Source organism: Agelaius phoeniceus, chromosome 9 (assembly GCF_051311805.1).
Source record: "Agelaius phoeniceus isolate bAgePho1 chromosome 9, bAgePho1.hap1, whole genome shotgun sequence".
Taxonomy (NCBI): domain Eukaryota; kingdom Metazoa; phylum Chordata; class Aves; order Passeriformes; family Icteridae; genus Agelaius; species Agelaius phoeniceus.
This window is the reverse complement of record NC_135273.1, coordinates 19,126,333-19,153,857: the sequence shown is the minus strand read 5'-3', so window position 1 is coordinate 19,153,857 and position 27,525 is coordinate 19,126,333. Positions and strand designations below refer to the sequence as shown.

General features: G+C 43.9%; 1 protein-coding gene and 1 long non-coding RNA gene across 5 annotated transcripts in view; one reads left to right on the top strand and one right to left on the bottom strand.

Annotated features, from left to right (window-relative positions):
• LOC143694770 (uncharacterized) overlaps positions 1 to 27,525 on the top strand; it is a 201,977-nt gene that overhangs the window by 159,155 nt on the left and 15,297 nt on the right. Inside the window, exon 3 of the long non-coding RNA XR_013183467.1 lies at positions 18,755 to 18,825. This is a non-coding gene — a long non-coding RNA (uncharacterized LOC143694770). The remainder of the gene's footprint in view (positions 1 to 18,754; positions 18,826 to 27,525) is intronic.
• The window catches only part of PAX2 (paired box 2), an 83,137-nt gene that overhangs the window by 53,877 nt on the left and 1,735 nt on the right, over positions 1 to 27,525 (bottom strand). For 2 of the 4 annotated variants that reach the window (XM_054637215.2, XM_054637218.2), the window contains exons 2-3: positions 25,078 to 25,246; positions 23,589 to 23,786 (exon numbers count right to left, since the gene is read on the bottom strand). In XM_054637215.2, the coding sequence (XP_054493190.1) occupies positions 23,589 to 23,786; positions 25,078 to 25,246 (367 nt within the window). The remainder of the gene's footprint in view (positions 1 to 23,588; positions 23,787 to 25,077; positions 25,247 to 27,525) is intronic. The other 2 variants (XM_054637216.2, XM_054637217.2) reach the window with 1 other exon arrangement.

Below are 27,525 nucleotides of genomic sequence, written 5' to 3'. Positions count from 1 at the left end.
TCAGATGGCTTCCTGCAAAAGGGCTTGTGACCATCGAGGGACAACATAGGATGAGAAGAGGCGGCTTTGGGGTCTTTGGTGAAAGCCCCCATGGAGCCAACAGTATCCCACCTGCAGATTGGTGCTGCAGAGGCATAAAGAGCTCTGAATGTGGCTTTGCTTCAAACAGGAGGCAGTCTTATATTTCTGGGCATAGGTTAAAACGCAGCTGAATTCATGGTTGAGCAAAAGAAGAGGGGAGGGAAAATCTTGTTTGCCCAAAGTTCAAAACGGAAAGCAAGCTTTGTACTATGGTGAGGAAAAACAGCCAAGGGATTTGGGGGTGAAGGAAGGGAAATAGAAAAGTCTGATAGTTAGAGCCTAATCCGATTTAGGGAAGGGCTTCAGTTCTTGCTCTGTCATAGACCTCTCTCATCAAGAGTTTGGACAAATGGCATTTCTCTCTGTGCTCTGTTTCCTGCCTGAAGTGTGAAGATAGGAGCATTGCCGTGCCACCTGGGGCACAGTGAGGACAGCTGGAAGGAGGAGTGAAGGGCTCAGACTCTCTAATAAACAGGGGCCAAGTAAGTGCTTCAGCGAGCTGTAGCACGGTATTGGCTTCATTTTCCTGCTTGAAGCAGAAGTGACATGTACCCTGCTGACAGTGGCTCTACGTGAAGGGAAATGGGCAAAGGCAACAGGAATTGTGTTTCAGCTGCACAGACTTTGGTGGTGGTGTTTGCATTTGGAACAGCAGATGTAATTGGGAAAATCAGAGCTGCAGTTGCTACATAAAAGCCAACCAATAATTTCTCATAGGAAGTAGGGTGGGAGCAGTAGAAGCTACTGCTCTCAAAATCTACTGCAACACTTAGAACCTTCAGAAAAACAGCTGACATTGGCAGGAGCAGCTTCATCGCTAGCTGGCCTGGGGCTCTGGCACTCCCTGCCAAAACAACAGAATGCCTTCAAACCCTGCCACATTCAGGGGCCACAAGCAATATTCACACATTCAAACTTGCTTTTATCATGAAAATTGCATTTCTTTCTCCCTACCTTTTGGAAAAGGAGAGAGAAAATGAGTGATCATGTACTGTGTTAGCATATATAAGCACAAGTATGATAGATTAATTAGATTGATTAGATTGATGGTCCTAAAAGGTACATGAAGAGGGATTATCTGTTTTCTCAAAGCTTCCAAATAGATGAGAGGTCAAAAAGGAGATGCCTTACATATTTCAAAAGACAATCCCAGCCCTCTCTGAGGAGAATTGACTCTGTATGTGCTGTTAATCTGTGTGGGTCCATCAATTTCACTGGGGCTAGACTGACATCATGCCTGCAGACATGGGGAGAAAAGTGTCACTTTGTTCCAGGTTAGCCTGCTCACTACGAACAAGAGAGAAAGCCCAATCCTGCCCATTTCTCTCACTGCATTTCTTGACTGCACTCTAAGACACACAATTCACAGCATCAGTTTTACTATCTGAAGGGCTTAGAGTAGAGCTAGGATTTTTTTGTTGTTTTAAATCAGTGACCCATGATGACACCATATGGTTTTATTTCATTTAATTTGAGCAGAGCATTAACGTTCAGCTTCTAGCAGATCTCTACCCATTCCACTTCTGCTGTGCTACATGGTACAAGTGCAGACATAAGGAAGAGGGGTAGAAAGAAGAAGATGTCTGCCTTCTGAGTGTAGATGTGCCGGGCAGGAGGCTGGCCTGCCACCTCATTCTGCTGAGCAGTAGTATGCAACTTCATGGCCCTGGCACTGACGGTTGACAGAGGTCAGCCCCATGAGGATAGATTGCCTAGCCTGACCCCCTGGAATGAATTGCTGCATGAGGCTGTAAGAACCATTTGCCCACCTGGGAAACAGGTGTACTTGAATATTTGCTGTGCTATGCAAAGCTGTGGCTACAGAGCCATCAGGACCCAGGCTGGCTGGCTTAAAGGTGGCTAAAGCATGTCTACAAGAGCTGCACTCAAGTAGTGACTACAGGATAGAAATGTCCTCAGGCAGGTGTTTCTTCTTTCATTTTACTCAGTTCATGTCTGGAAGGCTTTCTTCGAGAAATTCATTAAAATTCCAAAAATTTAGAAGGTATCATACAGGTACCAAAATATTGTAAGTAAACTTGATCCTGGGTTTTTGACAACCTGGTTTTAAGGTGAGTTAAGGAAATCTTAAATGACAAAAAGAGTACTACTGGTCTTGGATGTAGAAACACAGGCGTAGGAGGAACCACCTGGGTCATCAAGTCCAAATTTTAATACCATAGGCAACCATGGAGCAGACATTCAACTCAGAGCATCCATCAAAGTATCCATTAAAGCAGATACAGATCTACCTTTCCCCCTCAACAAATTCATAATCTCTGCAAGAGAAGACCAAAAGCTGTAAAACTAACAAGTCATAGGAAGAGAACAGGAGAAAAGCATCACTAGTAGCTAAAATCCCTTTCACTAGCAAGACATTTCTGCTATGGAAATGCCCAGAAATTTTTGACCTCTTAGGAATTAAGAATTGTTTTCTGATTACACCTACACTGCAACGATGTGTAGTTCAAAGTGCTAACTCTGCAGTTCAGAGTGTGATTTTCTGTCACCTCTAGCCTGGCCGGCTTGAGTGCTGCCAGCAGTGCTGCTGCAGCAGCATGGAGCTGGCATAGGGCACAGCCCCAGGAGCTGCCAGCACACGGTGAGTGCCACGCGGCGCGCGCTGGAGCTGGCAGAGCAGCGGCCGTGCCAGCGGGTGAGTTAAGAAGACCTACAGAAACACACGGGCTTGCCAAGGTTAAATATCTTAATCTGGAGTATGGGAACTTTTAATTGAAAGCTTTGCTTTGAGCCCGTTTCCAGTTATTAAAATTCAGGAGTCTGTGCTGAATTCCTTGTGGACATTCATTTTGATTAACAGAAGACATGTGTGTACTAGGAAGGGAGTCTTGAACTGGGAGGAATCAGATAAATGTAGATAACATTCTCAGCCCTCTTGCAAGTTATGCCATAGCTGGTATTTTGTGTAAAGCCTCAGATCTTGAAGATAAACAATTAGTTCAGCTTTCATTTAATACCAAGGTATTTCTGGCTTTCATAACTGCAAGGACCAGGTGGAAGTGGGACCTGGCTGACTCCCAAGGGGCCAGAACTGGAGGCAAAGGAAAAAAAAATCTTATTTACAGCCTTGGGAATTTTATGCCAGTCTCTTCATTATGGAGGGTACTGACTCAGGACTTTTTAACTTTTGGTTTTGGCAGCATTGTGTATTAGCTGTGTATTATCTCTGTATCCTGCAGAGTGCTGCACTGCAGTGCATGCTTGCATGTGTTGGATAAGTAAATGTTTCCCTTTACAGGGATGTACTTTTGTGTGCCTCCCTTACACTCCTCTGAACTAGGGAAAATTTTCACAGTTACTGTTAGAAGATTTTTGCCAAAATAAATTTTAAAAAATGGTGCTGAGAATGTGTTTTTTAAATCTAATGTTCTTTTAACCCCAGCTTGTAAAGAAATCAACAAAATTGTAAGAAAAATATAAGTATTATTAGAGAGGAAAAATTTTGGGGTTTCCCTTTAAAATTATCTTTTTCAGATGAATTGTTGACTATGTTAAAATAAAAATAATATGTTTTGATTTTATTGAAAAAGTAGGTTCCAACTACTCTGAAATGTAGAATTTTAATAAAGTTCTGATTCAAAAACCCATAAAAAATATTCACAGAGAACCTGAATCTTTCCCTTCCTGTTCTAGTCCTTGTTGTTCTTGGTGTCATTTATTCCTTGCTTCATCGTGTCACCCAAAGCAGTTAAGCACAAGTGAGCACTTCAGGGTGTGGGTGCTACATAGACTCCCAGCATCAAGTTGGTGCCTGTCTCTGTACAAGATTGTCTAATTTTCATATTTATAGGACAAAGTCAGTTTTATATTGTGAAAAGATAAATCTGTAACCAGTCTGTTTGGCTCATATAAGTCACTCTCAGGTCAAGTGTTTAGAGATACAAGCTGTATGTTTATGTGTCCATATTGTGTTGGCAAATGCATTAGCGTTTGTTTCTGGGTATGTTTTAATTCCCCACACAGCCAGCATACCTGTTTACCTATAGGTCTGCATTTATAACTGTGCCTACATGGAGTTAGACATTTGGGTCACATATTAAATATTCAGGTCCCATGAAGAATTGATAAATATTTTTCAACCATTTCAAGTTTTAACAGAGTTTTATGGGAAAATATTTAGATGTGTGGCTAGAAACCATCATCAGATATTTATATGGATGTTTTTGTACAGCACATACTTATTAAAAATTATATGTCACAATCACCTAGCACTAGTCTTTAACAAGGCTCTAATATCTATGATGTAATAGCTAACATATCTGAATACTGATCAATAATTTATGTGGAACCTTGCTGCATTATAAGGCCCATACCTGTGTGTACATTTGCATAATTGTGTAAGTTTGTGAAGGCAGAACTGCTCTATTCTCAAAAAAACATATCTAGCTTCCATCTGATATACTGCAGAACTGTGGGTTTCTGTGAGCCTTCACCAACCTATTATATCCATCCTTTTCTGTTACAGTTGCAGTGGCTGGGGGAGTACCCTGTGCCTCTGGGTCCCCTTTTTCTGGCTCCTGCATAAGTACAGTCCCTGTCCATAGGAGTTAGCAGATTAAGGGTTTATCTACATAAGGCTCTGCAAAATAATTTGAATTAACTGAATATGTGAAATTAAAGTCGTCTAGTTAAACTGCATTACACCTCTGATTCCCTTGTTTAGAATTAAGGCAGCTTTAATTTAGTTTAGCTTAATTCACTTTGGAAATGAAGTGAACTTAATTCAATTTAGGACACTCAAATTTTGAATGAGCACCTGAACAATGTTTTAATGCTTTTAACCAATGTAGTTGCAAAGTTAACTCAGATTAATTTTCCTGTTTGCCCCTGTGTAAACAAGCCTGTTTGCTATTCCCTCTCAATGAAACCATCTCAGCTGAGACTCCTCCAACGACTCCGAATTGACAACCAACCTCCCAAGAGAAGCAGTTTAAATGATGCTCCCACAAGCACAAGTGTTTCCTTATCCCTACATCCCCATGCAGACAACTTTTCTCCCAGTGAGCTTTAGTGATCTCTAAGACTGATTTGTCTAGAGCTTGACTTGCTGAACCGGGCACTAGCTGGGGTAAATACAGAAGAGATGCAGCAGTTGTTCAGCACTATCTGAAGACCTGAGTTATCAATATTGAATTATTCAAAGTTTGCAGTTTAGGATTTTGCAGTGGAATACAATATTGCAAATTATGATATATTATTTCTGCAAATCATGATATCCTAGAGAATTTTAGTGATTTTATTCAGTTCCATTATTTCAAAACATGGTCCCCTTAATCTGAATTAAGTACTTGTTCACCTAATGAATCAGAATGCCTCCAGCTGTAAATCAACATGTATTCAATTTTTTTAAATCTAACTTCAGTTCAACAAGATCAGATGCAATCAGGATTCATAGGCAGAGGAATATTGAGGGACATAGGCAAGGGGATTTAAAAAACTATATTCCCTTTACTTTTTTTCTTGGACGTTTTGTAGTCTAAGAATACAGGAGGTAGCATGAGGTCAACCAAAGATGCTATCATGTAATTTTTAAAAGGCAGTTGCAAAATCAATTATGAACAAAATTACCTTAGAAGTAAGACAGAAGCATATTTTAATGCAGGAATATTATTATTTTTAGAGCATCATTATGGAAATTTCAAAATTTTCATTGCTTTCCTTAATTTTAAAACATACTCTGTATTTGGTCAAAAGATACCTTAGGAAGGAAATTCTGTCAAATATCTTTATCACAATGCAAAAAAGCCCTTGAAAAAATTGCCTTTTGGAAAATGTCCTCTCAGAAAGCAGCTGACCTAAGATTTTGCTTAAAATCAACCAGACCAAAAAAAACCCCCAAAAAACTCCCAAAGAAATCAAAGAAAGCCACTTAAATGTCCCAAGCCATCCAGTGCTCTTTGATTAGATGGTTAGGCAATATTTTGTGTGCTGGTTTTTATGGAGTTATTGCTTATGAATAGTGTTATTTGATGGCTACAGCAGTCTCGGATCTTTGAGTGGTAGAAGATTAGCATGGTTTCACTGAAACAGCCACAGTATAATGCAATAAGGAGACAGTCCTATATATTAATATGCTTGTGCAGAATGCACTTCAGTGTATGTGAGCATCCATTTATGTGCAGCTAGCTGACAGGATGCCCCTATGAGTAAAACCTGGGCTTGCAGAAACAGTGACTTTCAGAGTGGCTGTGCTGCTCTGTGGGGCTATGCTGCTGCACCAGTGTGTGTATGTGTGTGTTTGTGGGTTTGTACACACAGGCCACTGCAGGTCTGTCAGTCTGTCTGTCTGTCTGCAGGTGTGCTCCCACTTCTGTGTGTGTGATCTGGCTGCGCTGCTTTCTGAACGTCAATGAGCTTAGTAAAAGCATGTATGTATTTGTATCTCTGTATGCATCTATCTGCATATGGATGGGCTTGTATGGTGTCTGCAGATCCATTTCTTTGTGTGGTTTGTGTGTCCCTCCTGTGAGATGGGGGCCTTCTTGAGGACTGATCTCAGTCAATGTGAGCACTTTCATTCTCATAAAAGGCGCCATCATTCAACTGCAAAAACGCAAACTGGGCACCAGGACACCTGGGTCCCTGTTGATGAGCTCTGTGAGTGAGCAGTCTTTTAATTTGCTCTGTGCCTCAGTTTCCCCTCCCAGCCCTTTTTTAAACTCAGGCTGTGGACACACACTCCTTGCTACTATATGGGCATAATATAATTCCCTGTGTGAATGGCTCTATCTGCTTCAGTCATGATACTGAGTCCTGAGAGGCCCTTCTGATGCTGTGCCGCTGCCTCCCAGTAACATTCATCCCTGCATGTACCTGCCTTTGTGTGTTCGTGTTTGGGGTGTCCATCTGTGTACTTTGTGGCTGGCTATTTGTAGTTTTTATCTCCCCCATGTACAAACAGAGCAGGGGAAGATGGAAAGGAAGGAGTTATTAAATGCCAAGCGGATATGCAATAAATCCCATTGATTTTACAAACTCCAGCTTGTCTTCAATCTCTTTCCATTCTTTATCCTGGGGGCATTGCAACAAAACCCTATTTTAAATACCTTTTCTTTCCCTTCCCCCTTCCCCCTCCTCTCACTCCCAAAAAAGTGTCAATATTTTATTTGGATTTTTAACTTCGCTCCATAACAGTTGTTTGACCTCCTGACTCATGTGAGTCACATAAATTCTGGGACTTTATTCAGGAGCCATGTTCCTTCTATTGAATAAGCAATTTGGGAGGGTGAATTAATGACTTGTGCTGTTGCTGGAAAGTCCCTGAAGAAATATTAAAATTGCTTGCAGACCGAATCAATACTCACTGAACACCCAGCATGAGGACCTGGGCTTTTTAATGGCTACAAGCAGCAGCACTGGGTAGAGGAAGGGGAATTCCTGTACACAAAACACACGCAGGCACACACAACCAACAGCAGCCTTCCCCAAGCCTTGCTGGCTGTTTCAATAACAGCACATTCTTGTGCACATAACCTGCTACGAGCTGCTGCCTGCTGTGCCAGGGAAAGGACTTACAGACTGGTTCCCCCATCTCCCTCCCAGGAAGATCATGCAGGATTTGCAAAAGCTGGCTGTTTGGGCTGTGTGTTAAGCGCTTGGGTTAGCATGGTCTGGCACAATCTGCAAGGCACAAGGAAGGATGATTATTTGTGGTGTTATGAGCCTGTTCTATGTGTCACTTTGCTTTTTTCCTCCGTGAAGAGGAAAGACACTACTCTCTGTTAAGTTTGGGGGTGCTGCTGTGGTTTGGAAAGAGGATTTGGCTGTGTTACAGAGGCATGTCTGTGAGATAGTTCTGTGGCTTTGGGTGCTGAACAGTATTTTGATCTGTCCACAGTGTGAATTTGTTTTGTTTGCAATATTCTGTAGGATTTCCTTTCTTATAATGGCTTGTGTTTTGGTGAATGTCATGCACCCCTTCTTGTGTTAAGAGTGCCTGCATGATGCTTTTGGTCATTGAGCAGGTGTCACTTCACTAGATCAGTCTATTTCAAAGCTGTGGGTGCAATTCTGAATGGTTCTGAGTGCTCTGGGAGTCCACCAGCCTCACAAGGACATGAATGTGCTCAGTTGTGCTGCTCAACAAGGCTTTTACTATTTGCTTCTCACTAGACTGACAACTGCCAGATTTTGCCCATACCCTAAGACCCCTCTGGCAAGGGTGGGTTTTGTTACCAGAGTTTTCAAGTCTCCCTTGAGAATGTGGCCCCATGTTTTGGTGTTTTGCCCTGTGGTCGTGAATGGCTGTTTTGTATTCGCTTGTTGGGAGGCTGTTATTGTGTATTAACACCAGGCTGGGTGTGCTTTGTATGTCTGCATGTCTGTCTCATTGATTCCATCAGTATTATTTTGTAATCGTGTGATTGAGTTAGTGTGCATTTCAGGGCTCCTGTGTATTGAATAATGATGTCAGGGATTGGGTTGTTTGACTGGGTAATGGCCTCTTTTCAGTGTTCTAAGTGAATGTGTCCTTCTCCTGTTTCCCTGTCTCAGCTGGGGCAGGATCATTTACACTAGGTGATTCCTTAAGATGCTCACATGCACTAAAAGAATATCCCTTTGGCTCACGAGCTCTCCCTGCCCACAGGGCATGCCAAAGGTACGTCTCTTGTGTGTGTGACACGTGGGGTGGTGTGTCTGGCTGGTTCTCAGCTGCATGCTTCAAGGTGTGTGTGTCTTCTGGTGTTCTCAGGGATTTTGCTAAGACCTTCAGTTACGTTTTTGGATAAGGTTCTTCACAATTACATGCAAGACAATTCTGTGCAGTTTCAAATAGATTTGACTGAGTCTGTGAAAGGATCTATAAATTACTACATGTCTTCAGTGAAGTGCACGCTTGCCTTTGCAAGGGTCTTCTTGTATGACTTTCTACATTAATGCATAGAAGGGCATCTGTGTCAGTTAACAGATGCTTCTGATCTGTGTGTGACTGACTGGCGATGTTCCCAAGTCTGAACTGACCTGGGTCTTTCATATATGTAAGAAAGAATGGGACTCTGTGTCAGCAGCATTTAGCAGTAAATATATGTGTTAAGAAATTTTAAACGTACAATGAATCTCTGGGTTTGTGCAATGGCTTCTGACTTGTGCGGGTATTGTGCAGTAATGCTTTAAGACAGTGTGGCCACATTTGGTCCCTTGGAAATGAACAAGAGAGTTCAGTTATTTTTCAGCTGATGATTATGTGTCATTGCTGCATGAATTTATTTGCTCTGCACAGGCAATGTGTCTGGCATTGGGCCTGTTCTGTCCTTCCTCAGCCATCAGGATTTAGCCCAGCAGCAGTCACATCCAGATAAAGTCTATGAAAAAGGCTGTGAAAGATCCAGAAAACTTCCAGAGAGAGTTTTCACTTGTACCCTCTCATCAAAATATCTCATCAGGGAAAGATCTATGACCTCTCTCAGTCAGGCCATCTATATGGCTGGGATTTAGCAAGCCAGTGAATTTAGCTTATATTTTTCAGTGAGGCTGCTAACAGGGAACTCCTTACTCATCCTTGCATTAGCTCAAGCCTTGTTACTTCCCTTGCTCTCTTGTTTGTGCTCTCACACTCTTTCCCCCACTTTCTCCTCTGCATTCTGGCCTGAGTTTGACCTTGAACAGATGACATGGTCCTTAGCTCAACCACTGCTTTACCAGATTCCACCCCTCACACTGGGGTAGCAGCATCAGGGTAACAGGGAGAAGGGAAAAAAATGAGGGAGTGAGGAAGGGAGAGAGGGAGGGAAAGAGGGAGAGAGACCTGTTTGAAAAATAATTGGAGGCTGTTAAACAGAGGAGCCCAGCATATCACTCTAGTAATGGAAATAAATTCCATTGTATTTGCATTTTAATTTTCCACATAAACAAAGGCCCGGAGTGAGCTGGCTTCGCCAGAATCACCGGCCAGAATTTAATTAGAAATGAAAAGTTTATAGGGTCCTCTTTAATGCGATTAATGCACAGTTAACATTTATCACATACATATGCTGGAATCGCCTTTTTTAAGCAACCACCGGCCATGAAATGAATTTCTTTTCAACTTTTTTAGCATGCGTGAGGAAGGCTGTCTCTGGTGAGGCGGTCCAGTGAGCACACTCCTGACAGCTTGGTAAACTGCAGCCCACAGAGGCTTAGTAGCCCCCATCCTCACTGAGGAAAGTTCAAGGTGGCTTAGAGGGAAGCATGGTCTAGTGGTTAAAGCCTGAGGTTGGGAGTCAGGGGATCTGGGTTGTATTCCCAACTCTGCCACATGCTCCCTGCATGACTGACTTGCTCTCAGCGTCTGTTTCTCTGGGTGTTAAAAATAAAAGAGAAATCAGCTGGAAGAAGATATCTCAGCCCCAGACCCCTCCATGTCTCAGTCTCTCCAGCAACTTGCCCAGCCCTGTTGTATGGGATCTGGATTGTATCCTGTACTGTGCTGACCCCTCAGCTCATCTCCCTGTGCCTGAGCATTCCTATGCCAGCTGCAGGGATGGGGGAACATCTACAGAGCTTGCCTGATGTGGGAGGCTGGGCCTCCTGGAGGGACTTCTTTACAGTGCCCCAGCTGCCTGCACATTCATATGCATCTCACATGGGCATGAGTTACTGTGGATCTCACATAGGCAATCTCACATTGCTTCTGTGAAATACGCATCTTCTTGCCAAAGAGCATGAGTCAGGAGTGGAACAAACTCTGCCTTTGCGGTGTGGGAGCCCTAGCAGCCCTGCCACAAGGACTTGCATTCACTGCTGAGACAGCTTCGTGTTTCTTAAGGGGATCCCAAACATGCCTGTTTGGTCCAGAAAACTACTAAGAACATCTTGTGAGATGCTGGGTCTGTCAAGCCTGAACTTCAGATTCTAACATAAACCTACTCAGGAGCAGCTACCAGCCCTCCTTGTGGAAGGGGTAATTATGCCTCAGTCACCCTGAGGGGCCCTAGAGGTTGCCCTGTGAGTGCTTATAAAAAGCTTGAGCTTGTCTGCACATGGATGCTAGGGAAAGCAAGTCTAAATAAAGAAAAATTATCCATATCCTTTCATTGCAGAGCAACGATGAGATAAAAGGCCAAAGGTGAGCACCCCCTTGTTAATCTGTGCCCTTGCCAGAGCCAGAAGGGTATCAGACTTCTCACCTCCCTGCCTCCTCATGAGTCCCAGAGGAGACTGTGGTCCCTTCCTCATGCCCCCTTGCCTGCTCTGGCTGTGTGGCAGACAGGCTACAGCCCCATTCTACTCCCACACTTCCTTTCCAGTCTTGCAGACAAGCAGAGTAAATAAACCAGTCCCATGGATACAGAGTGTTAGCGTGTTAGGGACACAGCAGGGGAAGGAGGAACATGAAACCTCTATTGATCCCTTGAGGAATGATGTCCCTTCCTTATCTTATCAGATTCTCTTCACTCTTCAATTATAGTCTGTTGAAATTGGCCTCTTAACCCAAACAAGATAACCTGGGTAATGAGGAAAAGAGTGCAAGGGGAGGGGAGAGGAGAGAAGGGCAGAGTCCAGTGCATTAAACTATAGCTATAATTAGAAATATCTCCTTTTGTGTAATCTCCTTTGCCCCCACTATCCCTAGGTATCCTCTTCTTGCATCATGTATGAGGTGAACTACCACGCATCCACTCTCTGACAAATGTATCACGCCATATACACCCTTCATTCCCTGGTTGCACTTGGTACCCACAACAGGCACACGTCCCTACATTTGTGCATGACATTTTCTTTTATATATGTATTTGCCCTGTCGTACACATTTTGTGTTCACACATCTCAGCAGATGCCACTTTGTCATACACACTTGCACACGTGTTTGTGTTACTGGCGCTGCCCATCTCACCTGCTGTTTCCTCAGCACATTGGTGGTACAGCTCCCAAAGCAGCTTATCCCCACATCTGTCCAAAAGAACTGCTGGCAAAGATATGAGCACTGTTAGGACTTCCCCTGCATCTGCTTAGAGCCATAGCTCATCAGTGCATTTACAAGACTCTCTGGCCCTTGGGAAGCACAGAGGGTGGCACAGAATCCCGTGCAGAGTCCCACATATTGCTGTGCCTTTGCTCACCGCTGTGACTCTCTGCATGTAACTGCAGAGTTGTGACGTTGTTTCCATGGATAAGACTATTCTTAGTTCTTACACAGACCAATAATACCTGCTTGCTAAAAGTCTATACTCCCAGCTGGACATGTTGCCCTAGTGATATGCCCAATGCTCCTCCTTGTACACATGTCGTGGGGTATAGGGCATGTCTCGCCCAAATATCCATTACAGAGAAGATTGTCTAGTGGAACAATAGAGACTCAAAGGTTTATCTGCACAAAGGCACCCAGGTTTCCATGCTCAAATTACTTCACTGTGCACAGAGTGATCCTGGAGCATATTCAAGAGGTGCAGAAAGTGCTTTCATTTTGGAAGGCTGTGCTCTGTGCAGTGCTAAGGCTTCATTTACAGGGCTGGCATCCTCCTCATGCATGCATGCTTCAAAAGACTGTGCTCCCCAGGATCACTTTATCCCTTGTCTTTCACTGTGCTAGGGGCATTCCTTGTATACACATCCACCTGAAATGGACCACACTCCCTTCCATTTCATGTCACCCTCTGCCACGAGCTCTCTCATTTTTTTCTGTGGGGCATGAAGAGCAATAGGTATACCATAAAGGTGTATTTTTCTTCAAATATTTGCAGGTCACAAAAACTCATGTAAACTGCAAAGGGGGTTTAGAACCATGGCACTCATCTTTTTACAAATTTGTTTGTGCTTTCTCATGTACAAGCGTACAAACTCATCCATGCAGTTCCTCCCTGCTCTCCAGCATCCACCCCTCACAAGAATCTGCATGCAGCCAGACCCGCTTACTCTGTCCCCATCCTGTCTGCCTTCATACTCACAGACCCTAAACTCAGGTACATGTGTAGCCTGAAATTGTTAAAACCACATAAGGGAGTTGGATGTTAATACTGAATGACTCGACATCGTCTTTGGCACAGTGGCCCAAACTGCCTTCTGGAAAGCCACAGCAGGTCTGATTTTGACAGTATACAATTCAAATCTGCTTTAGCCTTTCTCTCCATCCTTATCTCTTGCTCTTTCCTTATCCAACCCCACCCAACTCTGTTCTCTTCCTAAGTTCTGGAAACTTCATGTTGTGGCTCATCCATCAAAATCAGCACTACAAATATTGTCTCTTTTAAACTCTAAATTTGCTTTTTGTTCCATAGAGAAAAGGAATTTGGGACATTGCACATTTTCCACTCTGCCTCTGCTGGCACTGCCTTGGCACATTTGTACATAGTGTATCCCTGAAATACACTTCCCCATGCACAAGGTTTGCAAACATGATATCCTTTTCTTCAGAAATGTTATTTCTCCCTTTTCTCTTCTTTTATACATCCCCTCCATTCTTATTGATTTTATAAATTTATATATATTTTTTTTGTATGTGTAATTTATGTATAAATTTTTAATTTTTCAAGTTCAAAAGTCTGCAGTTAAACAACCAAGAAGTGCCCTAAATTGAGGCAAATATTAACAGCAGGCACTACTACCTAGCTACATCATGCTGTAGTCATTCTTTGTAGAGGCAGATGACCAAAACTTGTTCTTAAAAGTATTTTTAGAGAAACATGGATATATTGAAAGGCAGTAATCCCTTTAAGAAGAGCCCAAATCTTAGTGCTCAAGGAATCTAGCGAAATTTTAAAGTGAGAGCTTGAAAGTGAGCAGTGGGATAATGATGCTGCTGTTGTATTTTCGCCCAGCTTGAAACAAATGAGGATTGATTTTGGGAATCAAAGGGCTGTGATATTATTCCTTCCTGACCAATGAAATGAGTGCTCTTTTTGTTGCCAGAACTGTGCAAACTACCCTGGAACTAGAGGTGGTACAGGGCATCCTGTCTGACAGATACATGAGGGTTTCTTTTGTGACTTAGTTGTCTGGTTGCAGTCTCTGCTTTTCCTTGTGTAAATTAGCAAGCAGACATCAGTCTGGTAGCAAAACATGGGTACCACCCTTCTCAAATGAAATACAGTGATGGGCATTTTGAGCAGAGCTGATCACTAATCTTGAAGCAATTTGTCTTCCAGGCAGAGATGGCTATTTAACCCTTATGCCTTGGACCCATAAGAGAGGGAAGAATTCTTACCTTGAAAGGAGGAGGATCTGTTGAAAATGGAGCTAAACATAAGAATAGTAAATTTTCTTCCTGGCATGAACAATTATTAGAGACAAACTCCATCCTACCTGTGTATGTGTGCATGTGTTAGTGAATTGCTAGAAGTCTGGGGAACAGTATGCTGTGCAGGTTTTAGAAATGCTACAGGAAGTGCAGAGCTAAGGGATGACAAAAGCAAGAAATGTCCTATTTCTATTTTTCATAGAGGCAGAGACAAGCCACCAGAATCTCCCTTCCTGAATTAACAGTGAGGTTTGGGTAAATGTTTCATATATAGCATTTTCTGGGAAGTGTATCTGGGTACTCAGAGTCTGTTAGCTCAGGCTTTTGGCACATCACTCTTCCTCCTCTCTGTCAAAACTAGTACACACATAAATCCCAAGCCAGACAAAGGACAAAGGAATATCCTTCCCTGACTGCACTGAACTCCTGAATATGCTTCCTTTTGTGGAGCAGCATTTTGTGTCACCATCTACGTGCCTGCTCAGAGACACGTGCCCTCTACCATATACCAATATGTAGTATCCAACCAACAGGCACGTTTTCCCAAAGGTGCCTATCTGCCTTGCACTTGCACTCTCTGTATAAATGTCCTGTACAAAAAATACAGTATAATTTGGCTTTTTTTGTTCCTTATGCCCACCTCTGAACACATTAACCTTTCAAATCTGCCTACTATATACTAATGTACCCTCGACACTCCTTCTATATCTTCGCTCCTCCTCAATGTCTGTATGGACAGACATATTCTCTCCATATGTCTCAAACATTTCATGCATATATCCTGTCATTCTTCATACCTCAACCACAGCTATTCCTCTCCAATGGCTCCAGGATTGAACTATTGTGTTGTCCATTTCCCAGTGACAAGGGGTCTAGTTACAGGGTTATTGATTAGTTTTCATGCAGACAGATGGATCTGCCTTTGGTCTCCCCACCAAAATCCACCTCTGTATGGGCTGATTGTCACTGCTCCAGGGATAGGATTTCACCAGGAGACCACCCTCCATGCAAACATCCTTCACCCAGGCCACGGATGGTAATAAATGGAGTCAGGCTGAGCCATAATAAAAGCAATTGAGTGGGTTACCTGTGCAGACATGAGATTTATACCTCCTCATATTTGATGTGATTGTTTTATTGAGTTCTCAGTGCAGTTAGGATGCCATTTATTTATTTATTTATATGCCTACTTATCATGGAAGAGGGGGGAGGCTCTTTCAGCCTGGCTGGTGTGCAGCCTCCGTCTTGTCAAATATGAGCCCATAGAAAAGGACTCTTCAGTTTTGCTCTGCTTTTTACCTAGACTTGGACTTGATGAGTGAGCCCTTCCCACATATCTCATTTCCTATGACAGACAAAGATGTTTGTTTCAGGACCCCTGAAACCTTGAGGACTGTCTGAGTTATGAGCCTAGTAGAAGCTAAGGGGCTGGTGTAAACCAAGACATGTGTATATGCTGATTTTCTAAAAGTGCCTCTTGAAAGAAATTCCTATTTACGCTGTGCCTGTTTTGGACAATGGTTTGTGATCTATGCACAGAGCCTCTTTATGCTATTGCAAAAGAAATAGTAAGCACTGGCATTTCTTCTGACTCTGTGATCACAAGTAAGCATTGAGAAATATTAGCAGGCATAAATTGATTGGAAATGAATATTTGTAAGTGCACCTTGAGGAATTTGGGAACCAAGTGATTAGATTTGTGATTTTCAGCTGGGTAGGTAGCCATGTAAGTGCTGCAAAATCAGCCCTCAGTTACTGGCAATAGAGAAAATTGGAGGCTAGTGCTGAGTATCATAGTGTTTAGTATTTCATCACAAGCCTAACTGTGTTTTTTGGGTTTTCCAGCTCCTCTAGTCAAGTGGTAGCATGAGAATTTCAGTTCTCATTTAATAAAGTATGTTGCCAGTGCTTGTGGGGGCTTGAAAAGGGACCTGTCAGCTCTCAGAAGACTCAAAGGACTGCATTGTTAAGATGTTTTTAAAGATGTTTAATAGGAGTCGGATATCCAAATCCTCTTTAAAATTTAGAGTAGAAAAGAGAAAACAAGTGAAAACAAACCTACATTGTATTACAAGTGCTCGTGATTCTTATGCCAATTACACAGTTTAGGCTCTACCTTGGCATTTTTAAACAGTTGGGACTGATAAATATGGCAATGCAGCTGTAGGCTCCAATAGGTTAATTTGCATTAGAGTGGAAAAAAATCCTCATTCCTGTTAATCTCAGTTTAAAAAATAATCATTTGGGAGAAGAACTCAAACCTTTCTGATGCTTTCATGAGTAGTAATCACTGTTAGAGCCATCTACACACAGATAGGATTTCCTAAACCCCCAGTGAGCTATGTGGATGTCAGACCAATGGCAAATGCTTTTAGAAGTTTCTAGCTTTCCATTTATAGAGACCAACAGCAAAAGTGTGATGTCTAAATATTTTGCTGATTTTCAGTGGAGAGCTTGAATTCCATTTGAATTTCACTATGCCTTAATTAAGGACAATAGAATCTAAGTGAAGATCAGTCTTGTTCAACTGTTTTGAAGTCATATACTGTTATTCAAGTAAAATGAAAATCTTTTGTTTGAATAGGCTTTGGGGTTAGAGATGGGAGTTTTCTGATATTTGATATATGTCTGAAAACACGACTTTGTTTTGTATGCATCATGTCATATCATAAAAGGTCCAGCTGGCCTGCTAGACCATTATCTGTCTCTTTAGCCAACACAAGACTATTTCTTATTGTATATTTGCTTGTTATTAATGCCACCTACTTTTATATATTCCAAGAAATCAGGAATTCCTATGGGATGCAATTCCACATTTTAATGGACCTCCCTATCAGAGGATACCTTCTGCTACCATTTAAATGTTTCCTTTCTTATTTGCCTCCCTTCATTCCTGCCTATAGTGCTTTGTTTAAATGTGAATAATTCCTTTCCTGTTGGAAGGACTGTGCCCTTCACTATATTGTTCTCACCCCTTCATCATTTCTTGGCCAAGCCACTTATATTTCTCCTCTTTTCTCCCAAAGTCAAATGAGTTTTTTCCACATAATACTGATTCTGGTAAGGGAGGTTTAGCTCCATAAGACTCACTCACCCAGCACAGAACTGCAGCTACCTCTATGGCAGAATGCAGCAATAATTCAGTAGTTGCAAAAGCTTGAAAATATTTGACTTCCAACAAAAATCAAGCTTTTTGTACATCTATAGAAAAAGGAAGGGCTGGGATTTTTAGGTGATAAAGGGGCCGATACGGTTCTGAACTTCAAGGTTCAGAGAACAGGGAGTTCAAAACTTCCCAGGCACAACCAATTCTACTTGCTGACTGGCTCTGTTGAGCTAATATCTCTGCAATATGAAAATTAGAAAAAATGCAGCTAGCTTATTGTACTCCCCCCATACAACCTTCCAATGGCCAGATACAATGAATAAGACAAAGAGAAATGCTGTGAGCATTCATTTACTCCTTCAGCTGCAGTAACATTGTTTGTAACCTCTGCTTTATGAGCCTGTCCTTTATTTGCAATGATAAAAAGAAGATAATACCAGGTTTGTGTCTGATGGAAAAGAGTCTGAATTTAAAGGAGTATATTCCCTGTAATGAAGCCCTGTGTGACCCGATTACATTCTTTCCTCAGCTGAAAGCAACTGGCAGGAGAAGTCTACCTTGAGAGTGTGCCCTGATGCAGGAAACCGCATAGGAACCTTAAACTCAGCATCAGCTGGGAGAGAGGATTCCTGCTAGAATCCCGAGTTTCCTCCGTGCGTGCTAGGAATGCCAGTTTACAAGTCCTGGTAATCTCCATTGAGTACCGTCGGACAAGTTTTCTTCACCCCTGCCTTGCACCAAAACAGTGTCAGACAGAGGCAAACCCAGTGTATCTGACAAGTCGAATATTTGGTGGCTATATTGAGAAAACTGACTTGTGCCTACTAAATACCAGCAGTGGTGATAGGTTTGTGTGACACACACACACCCACCCACATGCTTGCAGGTTAAAACTCAGGCAGTTCACCCCAAGTTCACTGCAGACAATGCAGTTGTCACTACTTTTGATCACTATGAACAAGCTACCATTGGACATACTCTGTACTCTTACAGCTTCTCCCTAGACTCAATACCTGTCTTCAAAGAATTCCAGATTTGTTCAGGGAGAAGGAAAAACAAGGAGATTCACAGTGACTTTGGTGGGATGTCCTTTGGGGATTTCTCAAGTGCTGCTGGCTAGCGAGGGTGGCTCAGAAAGCTCTGTTTGCGTAATACTGATTTCTTCTGCATACAACACAGCTCCTGCCCTAATGTGCCTGCTTCTTGGCAGATAATTGTCTTGAAATGTTACATTTACCTCAATTGCATGAGCTAAAGCCTCAGCTGATGTAAAACAACCTAGCACCAGTTTTTAACTTTTTTATTGTTATGTGTTGTATTCAATGGAGAGTTTTAGTGAAAGATCATACTGAGTCTTACAAAAGTAACTAAAAGCTGTTATTTTTGTTTTACAGATGGCAAAACAGCCTTCTAAGGAGTCTGTGTGACCTGCCTAAGATCAGTCAGAAAAATAATGTCAGAACTGGTAAGAGCAATCTGATCTTCGAATATGCCATTCTTTGCTCTAAACTACAGGGCAGTCTGCAGCCACTGAAATTGGCCATATGCTCAATAATATTTCAATGTACAAGTATATTTCACTGGTCCTTATAATGCAAGTTAATGTATGTGTCTTTCCATATGTATTTTTAAAAGCACATCATTACTGGAGACTTTAACTAGGCATCATTAGCCAATTGCTATATCGTGAAAATGGAAACATCTCCCTAAACCATATGCTTAACACTAGAAATTAATGGATATCCAATACCTAAGAGAAGATTGAAAAAGCATCCAGCGGTTTGACTGAGATAATACATGCACTAAACTCTGTTCTCTGCCATGGGGTATCAGTTAGGTCTGATCTCAGGAACTCAGGGTTCAAAGTGTGTCCAGAAGACTGACTGAACTCTGAAATGCTTTACCTTTGATGTCCGTTGACTAAGAACTAACTGGGAGTTCCCAGTACTGAACCTGGCCATCCCAGAACTGGGATAGAGGTGAAAATCAGGGGGAGGTTGTTTTGCTTTACCTTTCTGGACCTCATTCATTAATCCAAGATATTTCATTAATTTAAGAGAAGCAGGAAATAGTGCTTAAACGACAATTGCATAACTTACAGTACTGTGTAAGTATTCCGTGACGTGCTCCCTCCTGTTCCTACTAACGTACACTGTCTAATTCAGATTTCTCTGGGATGATTATCATCTCATGAAACCTATGTTCTTAGGTGAACTATATGATTTGCTAAACAAAGGAAAAGTTCTCACCAGCATCTGCCTCCAAGTTCATTTTTAGGAGACTGCCACAAGGAGCATCTAAATTTATCAGTGTCTAAATTCACTTGAAACAGTCTAACCTGAAAGGACCAAAGAGAACTTTGGTTTATAGTCGTATGATAGATGGGAGAGTTTGGGCTGGCAGAGTGCTCAAGAAGCAAGGTGCTCAAGTAATTTAAAACATTAATTCCGTACACTTAAGAATTAGCACTTCTGTCATTTGCCTGCTTCTCAATTACATGCACTGTGTGTATGTGTGTGAGTTTACATATATACATGTACATATACACGTTTGTATGTATGTTTATGTGTATACCTACACATACACACTTGGTATATACTGCATAGTGCTTAGTGTATGAAGTGGGAGCAGGAAAGCTGTTGGCGCAGAGATAACTGATCTCGGTCCTGTCATTTCTGGTGCACTTTGATTACAAACTCATATACTCCCTAGATTTTTCCTGTAATTAAAAGAAATCTACTGTATAGCAGAAGATTTTAGTATTTTTTCCTGAATCTTGACAGGGTAGTTAAGTCATGTTTTTTTCACTAGAACTTGTATCTACCCTTTGTCTGCGTGAGTTTGGAATGAAAAAGTTTTTGATACAACTCAGAACTAAATAACATGTTGTCCCAAAAGAGTCCTTCTGTTCTCAATGCAGTAGTGACAGATCACTGCAATGTAGGCACACAGAATTAAAAAAAAAAAAGTAAAAAAAATTTAAGTGTTTAAGGGAGAATTTTAAAACTGAATTGAAACTGTTGTTTTGTGTCTCTCACCCAAAGACCTTTACTAATGTTAGACTAATTTTCAGGAAGAAAATAAAAGGTAATTAATAAATTTTCAAAAAGTCTTATAATAACCAAAAGTAATTTTTTTCTGTCTACAAGGACATCTCCATTTTGAAGCACAGTATTCACAGTCTATCTAGGGATATAGGTAATTTCTTTTTCCATAAATGCCTTGCTAATTTGCCTTAAGATGGTCAAATGCTCCTGGATGTAGTTCTAACTGTTCTAGACACTGGGTAAAACCAGATTTTGCATTGGAAATTCCACATTTCGCAGAAGTAAGAAGACAGATATTTATTGATGGCTAGGTTTTAAAATTGTCATCTTTCTGAAGCTGCTCAGAGACTAAGTGTTAGATTAACTCCAATTTGTGATTGGTGATCAGAGAGATGACAATTTACTGCAGGTAAGGGATTTGCTGTTACAAAGAAACTGCCCAGATTCTGTATGCGAATTTTTACAATGAGAGAGAGAAAAATGTATATTTAAATTGTGAGCTTCTTTGTGTTTTGTGAGTTCTGTGAGCTGGAGTCATGAAAGTCACTGGAGTGATGAAGCTCACGCTTCTCTCCACAGCACTAGGATTGGGTGCTAATATACTCAATATTTCCTATTTCACTGCAATTTTTCCCCTGTTCTTGTCATGTTCTTGTCTAGGACAGACTTGCAAATTTTATGACTTGTGTTATGGACTCACTTCCTCACAGATGTGAGTTTTGAGGAGCTTCATACAAAGGTGAACAGTGGGAAGTTTGGTCTGAATTTTTAAAAGGAATGGGGAAAGACTAAATTTTATGAAGCTAAAATGCTCTTGAGCCTTGGGGACTACACACTCAAATACCATTGTCACGGTGGGTCACAGCTGAGCTTCTCTAGTATAATACTTAGCAGCTACAAAACACTTGTCCTCAAAGTATTTTATAAGCACAATCTAACTGGCATCTGTTTCCACCTCCTTCTGAGAAAAATTAGTTTTCATTTCCAGTGTGGCGAAACTGAGGTACAAAACTCCCCAAACCCCGCTGCAGACTGGTAGCATGGTAGGAGCCAAATCTGGTGCTCAGCTTTCTGCCTGGGACAACACAACCCAGACGTGAGGCACTGGGTCCAGCAAGTATAAGACTGAGACTTCAGTGACTTTTGGATGCTGGGATCCCTTAAGCTAGCTGAAGTATAAATATATGTTGGGTCTGTACATGCTGTTTCTCCAAAGAGCCTATGGCTATTCCTCTGGACTTCCCTACCACCAGCTCAATTCCTTACAGGGATAGCTGTCTGTCCTTCCACAGCTGCCTTTGTAAGGTGTCTGAATGTCAAACTGTTATTATTTCAATACCTGACTGAGAGAGTAACAGAGACCTGGAGGTTTTTTAGGAGGGTGTATAATTAGCCGATCAGTATTATGTTACCCTGTTCATAACTTAATAACCATTTTAATACAGATGGCACACACAGGGATAATTTCCTAGGGTAGCCTAGCAGTATATTACAGAGACAGTGTGTCTGAGGGAATCTTTCTTAGCCAAGGTACATTCCACTAGCTAATTCTACCTGCTGTTTTCAAGATGATTTGGGATAATTCCATATCATTTACAAAATATTAAAACCCATTTATATAGGATGCCAGATTTGGAAATACACAGTCTGAGTTATTAGACATATTTTGATAAATCTGCCATGAAAAGTGCAAGACAAAAAAATACCACTGTGTTTTCCTTGCTATTTATTTTTTGCTTCCCTTGCTATAAATACACCAGGTATTGGTTTTGTTTTTTTTTAATCTGGCTAAATTTGTTATATATCAAAAAGGCCAGTATACCGATTTGTGCATTTTATCTATGTAGACACTACAAAAGCCTGCATGTTTATTTACACATACCCTGTATATATTTATTTGGCTGGGAAAAACCATACATTTGGAATTGCATCCAAAATTCCATGTATTTTTACTCTGTTGGTGAGGTATTTCATGCCTATGTATGTACCTTTTGCAAATATCTTTGCATTTCTCTGTTTCTAGAGGTTATATTTCTGTGGGCACAGTCAGGGTATCTGTACATACATAACACTAAAACGGTGTAATTACTTTTACGGTGTGCACAAGAGTGTTGTATTGCCAAAGTGTGAAGATCTGATGTACGTTGTGTTTGAACGCGCAGGCATGTGAGCAGTCTGAGTGCTTTGACGTCTGTCAGTACTCGATTACATCTATTCCTTTTTCTCCTGCATCGATCCTGGTTTTTTGCCTGTCATATAGTTATTTTTGTCACCTCAAACCTGAGACCAAATCTGAGTCCCTCCAAGCACAAAATCAACAAAATCTGCACCCTGGTAGCCGGGGGAGAAAATAAGGCAGGCGGAGGGGGGCAAATGGTTTGCTAGTGCGAAATCGATTCTGCTGCTGCCCAGCCTTCTGCGAGATCAGGGATCAGACCGAGTCGGGGCCACAGGGACCGCGGAGAGCAGCGCTCCCCAGCCGGGTAAAGAACCGCCCGGCAAATTTAGCCATTCCCTCAGGCTATCGATGGGGAGTGAGCCGGGGGAGTGGGTGCAAGGGAATCCTTCTTCCCGCGCTCAGCGGCTCGCGGCTGCGAGCCCAGCTTGGCAGGAGATGACGACCGCCTTTCGGCTCAGAGTTCTAATACCCTGGCAAGGCTGGAGGTCATCTACATCCCGGTAGGGGTGTTCGAGGGACACGGGAAACCCCGGCTCCGCAGCCCGTCCACCCCTCCAGCCTGAAGAGCACCCAAACCTTGCGGCAGTGCCGGGCTGCTCGGCGGGAGCTCAGCTGCTCTGGCAGCAGCGCTGCCCCAGCCCCCGGCTGCCCCGGGCCGGGCGGCGGGCACAAACTGCGGCCCTGCCGCCGCCAGCCCCGGCACGGATCCGCGCACCCGCTGCTCGGGGCGGCTGCTGCGGGAACGAGCAGCTGCTTTCCGTCCCGCTGCTTTCCGTCCCGCTGCCCGGAGCTGCGCTCGGAGGTCACGGCGAAGCCAGGGAACGCCCGCTGGACCGGGCCGGGGACTGGCGGGCTATGCCCACGGGTCCCGCTGCGGACAGGGGACCGGAGAAGGCTGGATCTACCCTAACCGAGGAAGGATTAGGCCGTCCTCGCTGTTGGAAGGGGTTTTATGGGGCCGTAAAGATGCGAGTGGGCCGCGAGCTGCGGGGTTGCTCTTACCTGTTTATGGAGGAGACGCTGGGGACCGTGTCGTTGTCGCAGATGCCCTCGGCCAATAACCTGTCCCGGATCTCCCAGGCGAACATTGTCGGGTTTTGTCTTTTGTACTCGGCGATTTTATCCACTACTTTGGGGGTGGCCACTTTGGGTTTGGAGCCTCCGATCACGCCGGGCTTGATGCTTCCCGTCTCGTAATACCTGTACAAAAGATGGTCAGTGGCCTGCCGTCCTCGAGCACCCAGAGCCCCACCGGCCCCCAGAGCACCCCGCGGACCCCTGCCCCGTGCCCCACCTCGGTTTCGGCCCGCGGGTGCGCGGCCTCGGGCCGTGGCCGCTCGGGCGCTGCATATCGCCGCTCCGCGAGGCGCCAGGCGGCATGACCTGGGGCTAAGGCAATGCCCTTCGTCTCTCTAGAGCTCGCTCTCGGTTTTTTTTTGGGGGGGGGACTTTTTTTTTGGTTTGGTTTTTCCCCTTTTTTTTTTTTTTTTTTTTTTTTGTATATGTGTGTATATGCTAGAAGCGAGGGGCGCTGCCTCCTCCTTCCTCCGCTTTACGCGCACACACTTCTTTTAGGCCCTGGGGTCGGGAAATTAAACAGAAACCGTCTCGCCGCTGCAGCCGTCCGGAGGTGAAGCCTGCCGAACGCGGGATCGGGCCGGGAGGCCGGGAAGGGGGCGTGGGGAGCGGGCAGTGGTGGGCTCGCACTCCCCCGCCTGGATCTCCCGGCCGGCCGCTCCGAATCGGGGCGCTGGCCGGGCTGCGGATGCAGGAGAAGGGTTTATCCCGGCCCCGGGGTGCCTCTAAGGCGGGTGCTCGTGCAGGGCAGCGCCAGCCCGCTCCCCGCTGTCCATTAGCTCCGCCGCCCGCAGCGTTTCTGTGCCGGCTTCGCCGGGCACGGCAGCGCGCGTAGCGCTCGCACGGGCGGCTGGGGCACTGCCGCCTGCTCGCACCGCTCCGCAGCCGAGCGGCCGGGCCGGGGCCCGGGGTCTCCCGAGCCCCTAGGGATATTGCACACCTCGTTTGGCGATGATCGTTTACTGGGGGCTTTTATTTATTTGTTTGTTTACCCCGTTGTTTGTTTATTTACCCGTGTATTTGGTAAGGCTGCTTACAGCTTGTTGTGAGTTAGGATTTTCTTTTTTTGTTCCTGATGGATTGGGGATTTTTGGTCGTTCTTTCGTTTTCTTTCTCCCGTCCCTTCTCTTTCCCGCCCTCTCACCCACTCTTCTCGAATTATTTTGTCTTCCCAGGAGTTTTCAAACACCGCCGGTGAGGGAAGGGGGGAGGCGGGGGAGAAACACGTCCTTGCCAGCTGGAGGAGGGGGCCCTGCTCGGCCGCGGGCTCCCACTGTGCGAAGGTGCCGGGGCCGCTCGGGGTCGTGGCGGGGAGAGCCCGGTGCCGCGGGAAGGGCGGAAGGTCATACTCGAGCGGGGAAGGGATGCAACGTTACAGTCTCAGGGGAGGGGAAGGAGCTGCCTCTTTCCTTACCTGCCCAAGATCTTGCTGACACAACCGTGGCTGACCCGCAGCTGCCTGGAAATGTCACAGGGTCGCACCCCCTGGTGAGCCAGCTCCACTATCCTTTGTCTCACCACGTCAGGTAGGGGCCTGCCGTTCACAAACACCCCCCCGAGCTGGTTCACACCCCCGTGCCCTGCTGGGGAAAGAGAAATAAAAAAAAACACAACAACCCACGCACACCAGAAACACACCGTTAGTCGTGGATTCTTTGCCACTCGCACTGCAAATTCTCCAATCATTACAGATGGATGGAGGTGATGGCGGGGGGGGGTCGAGTGTAGGGAACAGGACGTGGGGAAGTGAGAGAAGATAAACAGGGAGAAGGAGAGAAAGGAGCTAAAAACAGGGAGAATGAGAAAATGAGAGAAAGAGAGAAAGAAAGAGAGAAAGAGAAAGAAAGAAAGAAAGAAAGAAAGAAAGAAAGAAAGAAAGAAAGAAAGAAAGAAAGAAAGAAAGAAAGAAAGAAAGAAAGAAAGAAAGAAAGAAAGAAAGAAAGAAAGAAAGAAAGAAAGATAAAGGGAGGAGAGGAGGAATGATGGAAAGATGGAAAGGGAAAGCAGAATGTATTTTTCCGAGACGGAGGAAGATTGTTCTCCACCTTCCCGCACGCCGCCCTCCCTCCCCGAGCCGCTCTCCTCCTGCGGTCCCGATCGGGATGCCGGAGCGGTGGTTTCTCATGGCCATTGTGATGGGCCGAACATGGAAACAGAGCAGGGCAGAGATGCACTCCCAAACTCCAGAGCTCGACCTCTTAGAGGCTCCGGGCGGACTCTGCCGCAGTTCCCTTTCTCTTTACTCCTGGGCTTTTTCTCTCATTTTCTTTCCAGGATTTTCTATCATGTTGTCAATTACAGTTCCTCGCGAACTCCGCCCTCCCTCACCCCGCGGCATGTCCCCTATGCAAGCAGTCCTATCCCGTTATTTTGGGATGCGAGTCGAAAGGACTCACAGAGGAAAAAGAGAAAAGGAAAAAAATGGAGGGAGGGAGAGAGAAAAAAAATATTTTGAGTCCCACAGCTGGTGTTCCTTTACAGGCAGACCTTCTCTCTCATTAGCTTTCGATCTTTACAGAAAAAAATTTCAAGAAAAAAAAAAAAACAGAACAGATTCGTACTGTTTCGGGTTTGGGTTTGTTTGGTTTTTTTTCCCCCACCATACAAATCTAATTCAGGGAGAATTTAAATTCTCCGTTTTCTTCTGTTCCCCCCTTTTCAGGCAAAAACCTGCTCTCGCTCAGATAGGACTGCTAGGATGGCTTTTTCCCCCCCCGATCTGTCTTTCTTCATTTCTAGAAATAACTTGGAGGAAAAAAAAAAGTATGCACCTGCTAAGAGTGGACACGAGAAACGGAGTGACGGGGATAAAGGGAAATATCTCCTTTTGGGACGCAATAAGACAGATGGTCGTGAATCAAACGTGTACGTTGGAGCCGAGAGCAGTTCGCCGTTGCCAGGGCATGGGGAGATGCCCGCTCGCAGGCGGCACAGCTTCGCTGGCGCTGCTACCTGAGCAGCGGAATATCCAGCTGATATAGCTGTGGAGTGCACTCTGTATTAAAGCTTTCCTTTCACACAACCCTAACCTCCTGTATTTTCCTCGCCAAGAGATCTTAGTTCGTTTTGCAGTTTGCTGAAAAATGATCTGTTTGTATTTTCGTTGTGTTTTTTTTCTCTCCTGCTTCTGACACTGACTTATTGGCTCTGAACTTAGTGGAAACTCTCATTGCCCTGCGATCGATCCAAGTCCTTTCGTACAAATAGAGTTTTTTCCATCTCCCCCACCCTTTCAGTAACACCTTCACACATCCCTTCCCGGCCCCATCGGCCGGGGCGCCGGCTGGCTTTCCCGTCGTTTCCCGCTGAACCGGAGTCATGTTTTGCATTCTTTTGTTAGTCTTTTTAAAAACATATTTAGGGTTTCAGAGGGGACGGGGGATATTTATCTTCTTCCACTAAAACCCGCGGGTATATATTGTTGTGTTATTCCTCCATTTGTTCAGAACCCCTTCTGCACATGTTGCCTCTAAAGTTACAAGATAGCAATTTCTTCGGCAACTCCACGATAAATAATTCAAAGCACCTATTATAACTCGCATTACAAAGTATTAAAGGGCAACAGATGCAAAAAGATTAAAAATTAATAATTCAAATTATTGCAGTCCGGATATTTTTCACACGAGTTTGTTTTGTTCTGCCCCGTGGTTTTCTAAGATTCTTTCTATCAGAGCAGTCAGATATTTACGTGTGTTTATCTGCATGTGCGTGCCGGCATCTGTATGTGCACAGGCTCAGTCGTGCCGCTGTCGTACCGATCGTGTGTGCTGTCTGTATGTCAGGAGCCTGTGCCCGCATCTCTTTAAATTGCTTCATAATATCCAGGTCTATAGCTCTAGAAATACACTTTAGGAAACGAATC